General features: G+C 31.4%; 1 protein-coding gene across 5 annotated transcripts; it reads left to right on the top strand.

The window, feature by feature from the left end:
* Positions 1-3,550: 3,550 nt before the first annotated feature.
* On the top strand, positions 3,551-6,029 carry LOC125848797 (equilibrative nucleotide transporter 3-like). 5 transcript variants are annotated; one of them, XM_049528736.1, is made up of 10 exons: positions 3,698-3,730; positions 3,888-3,956; positions 4,050-4,154; positions 4,267-4,422; positions 4,518-4,661; positions 4,755-4,860; positions 4,957-5,132; positions 5,223-5,383; positions 5,487-5,745; positions 5,850-6,029. In XM_049528736.1, the coding sequence occupies exons 1-10, from the start codon at positions 3,713-3,715 to the stop codon at positions 5,958-5,960; spliced, it is 1,305 nt and encodes a 434-aa protein (XP_049384693.1). In that variant the 5' UTR covers positions 3,698-3,712; the 3' UTR covers positions 5,961-6,029. The 5 variants fall into 5 exon arrangements, with proteins under 5 accessions (XP_049384691.1, XP_049384692.1, XP_049384690.1 ...); XM_049528734.1 differs by lacking the exon at positions 3,698-3,730 and adding an exon at positions 3,551-3,697 and having other exon boundaries at positions 3,893-3,956; positions 4,957-5,383; XM_049528735.1 differs by having other exon boundaries at positions 3,560-3,734; positions 3,893-3,956; positions 4,957-5,383.
* Positions 6,030-7,265: the final 1,236 nt, after the last annotated feature.

Below are 7,265 nucleotides of genomic sequence, written 5' to 3'. Positions count from 1 at the left end.
GGTACATGTCAATTCCTTCTTTTTTTTAAAAAAAAAAGGATTTTGCTTTTGTACGTTTAGTGGATGTTTGGTTTATGTCCTAATTATGCATGCTGAATTATAATACATAATTATTTAATCCGTAAATAATAATAAGGGATTTTTTTTTTATATGTGATGAATAAAAGTTTATAGATCGTTGTTATAAAATTGTCCGATTATTTACATGAAGATCCCTTTTAGTTATACAAACGTCAAATGACAAAGTAGTATGATATTTCTAGTTCTTCATTATTTTCTTGATAGAATCTTTGGCACTATCACTGTCCTTTAGATTACGACTTACAACAGTGTAAACACTAACTTGGGAAGCAAAGACAAGAGAAGAGGTAATTGCAAGATTTGACTTAGCATGATACACGTTGTTTGATCATACGTACCTTTTGATACTTTGGACAACACCACATCGAAAACAAGTTTAGATGATTTATTAATTTCTCAAATATTTTATTTATATTAGAAAATTTATTAAACATGTGCGTTTATCAAATTTAGAATCTAAATATGAGCACTTCAAAATCGTCATTCTAAAATTCATAACTCATAAAAATAAATTAATTTATCACCACTTGAAAACAATTACATCATTGTAATAGTCGTTGTATTTGTGTGGACAAGTTGTTGGGTGTCCACACACCATCATTTATATAGCAGAAACTTCGCAGATTTGTGGGGACTTATTGTACTTATATACTTTTCTACAAGTTGATCGTATACTGTTTGCAAACCAAATACCATATGACGGTGTACTCAAATATATTTCTTGATTTAATTGGAGCCTGACTATTCCAGATTCACGTCATGTAGAGCCTCATTTGGGGGTAGAGCTCTTTATCAAGAATTTCCTCATATCCAAGACTCGAATGTGAACTCAAAATTTCTTATTAAGGGAGGAACAATCTCATCCACTGAACCACATCTATTATGGTACCAAAAGAGACTTGAATTGTAGTTGGGGATCATTTTCCTTTCCCTCACATACAATATTATTATATCAACAACTTATTATTTAGCCAATTAACACAAGCAATAGGGATTAGGGATCTAAGCTCATAATACTGTTTAAGCATCTTTTTTTAAAAAGTTAATTAATATATCAAACTCTTCAAAGAGACTCGCACCAAAGATATGGATTAGTTTGACAGCCAGCTAATTCCCCCAATTTCAATTTGGTGAAATTCTTGCGATATTTCATTTTTTCGCAGCAATACATTTTATTTTATTTTATTTTCCCAAAATATTGTAAACGTAGATATTTCATAATTGAGCTTGTGAAGAATTTCATTTTTTTCCTTAAATAAATATATTTTTAGGAAAAAATGCCCCCCAAAAAAGTTGAGTCACAAATCATTATTAAGCTGTTTTAAATCGATCTTGTATATGTCACTCGTATGATTTGAAACCCACTTGCTAATATCGCTTTGTTCATTATTCTATTCCTTTTATAGCTTCGAGACTTTTAAAATATAAAACAAAACTAATATGAGAATACATGTGAAACCATGTGCTAATTACTATCACAACATGTAAAAACCAAAGACCATCACATGAAATTAATTGTCAAACATTGACAATAAGTAATCAATCCTTTTAGAATAAATATATTTTCAACAAAACTTAGATTTACTCATGAATCCACCTAAATAAAGGAAAATTCTATTAGGAGTATAGGTCCATGATATATAAAGGAATTGAATATTGCTTGTTGACTATGCAGATTACTTTTCCGTCAGATACGTAGATCAAGTCAACAAATTTAGATGATTGTGATATTTGTTGAAATTGATTGCTAATTCAATTTAATTACTTTCACAAAATAGACCTCGATAGAAATCTAAAGAGTAAAGACAATAGTCAATAAATGATAGAGTACACTAGTTCTTCCTATTAAATTGTCGATCTTTTAGCAAGTTAAATAATTCCTTTGCGTGTATCTCTTTAAAATGTGGTGTCAAATTGAAAGAAGAAGCATATTCTAAGTAAGACAATGTGAATGAGAAAAATTAGTACCCAAAGCACATCATCACGTCAAGTGAAGTTTCTAGTAGTATTTAACAATGATTAATTAATATGCATTATTGTCTTATTGAATTATTATAAGATGTAAATATTCGAGGATAGTAACATATTTAATCTTTTTAATAAGAGTAAATTAAACGAGGAACCAATTGGACGGAAAACAATTGATTCCCAACGCTTCCATAAACGCAATAAAATAAGCCAAGATGATTACAAAATTGACAATCATCATGGATGGAGCCAATCAAGTCAAAAGTAAGTGTTCCATAGCTCATTCTTCTATTGGGTAATAATAAAAATAATGGCATTTAAAATATTATATACAAACATCCAATAAAGTCAGGCATACAAAACCTTTAAGGATGATTAATTTAATTGAACAAGTGATCTCACGAATGAAAGATTCTAGGTTTGAGAACACCCGTATATTTTTTTTATAAGTAAAACTTATCATATGGATGTACCTAATATGATTTATATTTCTGGTGTAATTATGAATTATTACTTTAGAAATGACATTTATCTTATGTAGACCTAAAAGGTAATAATATAAAAATAAATGGACCGTCATTTTCTCGCTGGTATCTTCTGCTTGGATTCTCTTTCCAATGCACATTTTATTACTATATTTTATTTATATTAGTATATATATAGTATAATAAAACCAGAAATATATGGAAGACTTGCACACTGATTCGACTTTTTTGTCCTTTCTTTGAAAAAAATAACCTCACCGCTCTTTAATCATTTGTCATTTATATAGAGCATTTATACAACTTATAAAAATTTAATAACTAATTAATATATAAGGTAAAAATATATATTTCTTAATTATGATTCAATGCTAAAAATCTGAAATTAAATGCATAAATTATTATTTTCATCGATCCATTTTACACAATAAAAAAGATTATTGACTTATATTAGAGTTCTATTCCTTTTTAAAGTCTACTATAATAATGTGTTATATTCAGACTACGTATCTTCATTTATTCATTTTATTATCAAGTTCATAGTCTAGTGAATTATATTCCCACTTTGCCTTTTCCTTTTCCTCATCCCCAAACAATTTTTTTCTTTCTTTCTTTTTCTTTTTGTAACCCCTTCAATATTTTTCTAGTTAAGACCCCCTAAACAAATCCCCACTGAATTATTACATATTGACTTAGTAGTACGCAACCTCTTCCTTATCTTTAAACATAATTAAGTGGTTTTCCATAAGTGGAGGGTTAATTATAACTAACATTTATTAATTTACTTTTTTTTATCAGAGTAACGTGAGTAGACAAAGTTTTATTATTATTCCTACTATTATTCCTTTAAATATGTTTAATTCTATAATTTTACTAATATCAATACCAATCAAACTCCTCAACCAACAAGCCACTTTATAAGGTTCCTAACATACCAGTGCTATTTATCGGTTAATTGACTATTGAACTTTCATCTTATTGATAAGGTATTTATTTCATCACCTTATAATTCCGTCCCTGTTCATACTTTGACCTGTAGAGATTCCAATAAATTCATGTATATAAAGAATCCTAAATAGGCTGTGAGAGAATCTTCTATTCACATCTTTTTACACTTTTGCGGTCAATAGAGACTCCATACATACCTTCATTTGTCACTTGATAAGGTCAGGCCTCTTTAAATGATTTATTATTTCAATGTATGTAATGTTCATCTCTATAAGATCCTCTTTTATTTGAGCCAATTGAATTGCTATAAGGTTTTATTATAGTACCTCTGTTATTGGCTCTTTATAAATTTCAATTCTGTTTTATAATTTGTTCTTTATTTAAAGAGGCAAATATATGATACTGTAGTGCAGTTACAAAGAAGCAGCCATGACTAATGCTATTTCAAGTAGAAGTCCAAGTCCTACAAGGCTTGAGGTTTGTTTCAAATTTTGTTAGTTTGTTCACAAATTGAAGAAGTTATTGAAAATTAGTTGTGGCTGAAATTATGATGTATGGTGAAATTTTCAGGGGAAATTTATGGGTATTTTTGTTTGTTGGATTTTGGGACTTGGGTCACTTGTTTCTTGGAACAGTTTACTCAGCATAGGAGATTACTACTATGCATTGTTTCCAGTAAGTTTTCCTTGACAACTTCTAATGTATTTTTTGTTTCAATTTTATTACTGTGTTTGGGATCGAAGCATAGTTGTGTGCTGACTTGTTTAATTTGGTATGTAAATTGAAGGATTATCATCCTTCCAGGGTACTCACACTAGTGTATCAGCCATTTGCACTTGGAACAATGGCAATTCTTGCGTATAATGAGGCAAAAGTTGATACAAGAAAGCGTAACTTAGCTGGATATATTCTTTTTACCTTAAGTACAGTCGCACTTATAGTGGTATGTTATGCTTTAGTTAATTTCTTGGTGTTTTTATGTTGTCATTTTTTGGTCATTGTTTTTTAAAATCTGTTGTTGTTTTTACTTCTTTCCAGTTGGATTTGGCAACGTCCGGTACGGGTGGAATAGGAAATTACATTGGTATATGTTTGATAGTAGGATGTTTTGGAGTTGCAGATGCTCATGTTCAAGGTGGAATGGTTGGAGATTTAGCTTTCATGTGCCCTGAGTTTATGCAAGTGCGTTGCAGTAACATTTTTAATTTTTGTTTTGCTTCAATTGCTATATGAAACTTTGAATTATGTTTGTATACTGACTCATGAATTATGCAGTCGTTTTTTGGTGGTCTTGCTGCATCTGGTGCACTTACCTCTGGTTTAAGGCTAATAACCAAGGCAGCTTTTGAAAACAGTAACCATGGTTTTCGCAAAGGAGTTAGTAAGTAATTCTGATCTCATTATTGAAAATTAAATAAAAAACAGTTCGATGTACTTCCATTGTTGCGCAGAAACTTATAATTGTTGACTTTCACAGTGTTATTTCTTGCCATCTCCGCATTCTTTGAATTCCTATGCATCCTTCTATATGCATTCATATTCCCTACGCTACCAATTGTGAAGCACTACCGTTCAAAGGCAGCTGCAGAAGGATCAACAACTGTTGCAGCTGACTTAGCTGCTGCAGGCATTGGAATTCAACCGATGGAAAAGGTAGGCAATTTTTTCTCCTCAACTAACAACTCAACTGTTATAAGTGATATTCATGATCATAAATTTGATATGTTTCTGTTTACTGAACAGGCTAATAACGATGCTAAGCAATCAGAACGTCTGACCACCAAACAATTGCTTCTCAAGAACATTGATTACGAATTGAACTTGTACTTGATTTATGTCCTCACTTTATCAATTTTCCCCGGATTCTTGTATGAAAACACTGGTACCCACCAACTGGGATCATGGTAAGTGTGCATAGCCAACTTGATTTCATGGAGTTCCTAACCAATGTAAATAAGACCTCCTAGTTGAATTACTGATAATATCTTCTTCTTTTTTTAATTTCAGGTATCCTCTAGTTCTGATAGCAATGTACAATGTTTGGGATCTGATAGGAAGATACGTTCCACTGATCAAGAAAATCGAGCTTAAATCACGAAAGGGCCTCATGATCGCGACCCTTTCTCGTTTCTTGTTGATTCCTTGCTTCTATTTCACTGCAAAATATGGTGATCAAGGCTGGATGATATTTCTCGTATCCTTCTTGGGACTCACAAATGGTTACCTCACTGTTTGTGTCATGACAGCTGCACCTAAAGGATACAAGGTTTGTGAAATTTTAATTTCAGAATCTATACAAATTGTCATTTTATAATCATATGAAGAGTAAGTATCACATCATATTTTAACACTTAACTTTGAATTTTGTAGGGTCCTGAGGCAAATGCATTGGGTAACTTGCTAGTGTTATTCCTACTAGCTGGAATATTTTCCGGTGTTGCTTTAGATTGGTTGTGGATTATTGGTAATGGAAAATTCTGAGGAGTACTCAAGATTGGTATGTGACAGAACAATAGATAACATGGCATTTTATATAGTTCTGGTTTCAAATATGCATTTTGTGTGAATGTTTTACTTTTTTTTCTCAACTTTCAACTTCTAGGAAATTAGTGGAGTATAAAGAATGATGAAATCTACATATGTGATCATTAAACTTCTTTCTGGATTGCAAAGAATGATGCAAATTTGTAATGTTCAATTCACACAGAGACACAAAAAAGGGTTATCTTGTTTTAAGTTCTGAATTCTGATGTACATTCTGGTTGTCAATCAGATAGTAGAGTTGTTCAAGTTTTGGTGTACTGATTTTGGGCAGTCATGTAATGACAAAATCACTTCCAAATTTTCCGCGGCAATGAAGTTACATAACTTAATCCAACTTTTTAGTCGAAAAAAAATCTTTTCAGTACCTAAAAGGATTTTGTGACATGTCACTTCGCGCACTAACTTTTGAATTTCTTAAAAGGCAGGTCAACCTACAAAATTTTGTGAAAAGAAAATATCAAATTTTGAGAAAATAATTGCATTAAGAATCAGAAATTACAAAAAGTCGACTTTCAAATGTGAGTTGCGTTATTTTTTTTTTAAAAAAAACAATGAGATTAAATATAACCCAAAAGTATAAAACCAAAAGAAATTCTACTATAAATCAGAAAATGAGGATGAAAAAAAGCATAAGCTACCTTGTTCGTGCTCCCTTCTTTTCCACTGCCAAATTCGGTGAATGCGCGACCCTTCAATTAAAGGCGGATAGGGCACGGAGCTAACCTTTTAAATATGAAAAATTTTTCAAAAGACACAAATATGAACACCAAAAATGCTCGAGGGACTATATTAAATCTACCCCAAAGATAAGGACCATTTTTACCATTTTCTCCAAAATTTAGTAACAAAAATAACTTGGCGCGCAGATTGCAAACCCTAGTCCGAGCTCGTCTCTCCCTTACCTCTGTGCTCGAGTTTCTCGCCGAGTTGGTACGTAATCACGCTCACTATTAGCTCTTTCAATAGCATAATGTTGCATATTACCAGTCACTCTGTTGTGTTGATATATATATACATGTCTTTTTTTAGTAGTTCTATTTCTGTATGTTGAACCTTACATGAAAACTAAGGTTATTATCTGTAAGTTTGTTTTGTAACTTATAAGGCATTTTGTTGCAACTGACAGAAGGACCTCATGAAAAAATTGGAGGTAGTGCTGGTTTTCATACTCATATTTTGCTCCATTTTTCGCCGTAGATTTGAAGTTGAAACTTGAAAAATCGAGTTTCTAAAGTTGTGGTT

Source organism: Solanum stenotomum, chromosome 12 (genome assembly GCF_019186545.1).
Source record: "Solanum stenotomum isolate F172 chromosome 12, ASM1918654v1, whole genome shotgun sequence".
Classification (NCBI taxonomy): Eukaryota; Viridiplantae; Streptophyta; class Magnoliopsida; order Solanales; family Solanaceae; genus Solanum; species Solanum stenotomum.
Note: the sequence above shows the minus strand (reverse complement) of the source record. Positions and strands in the feature narration are given on the sequence as shown.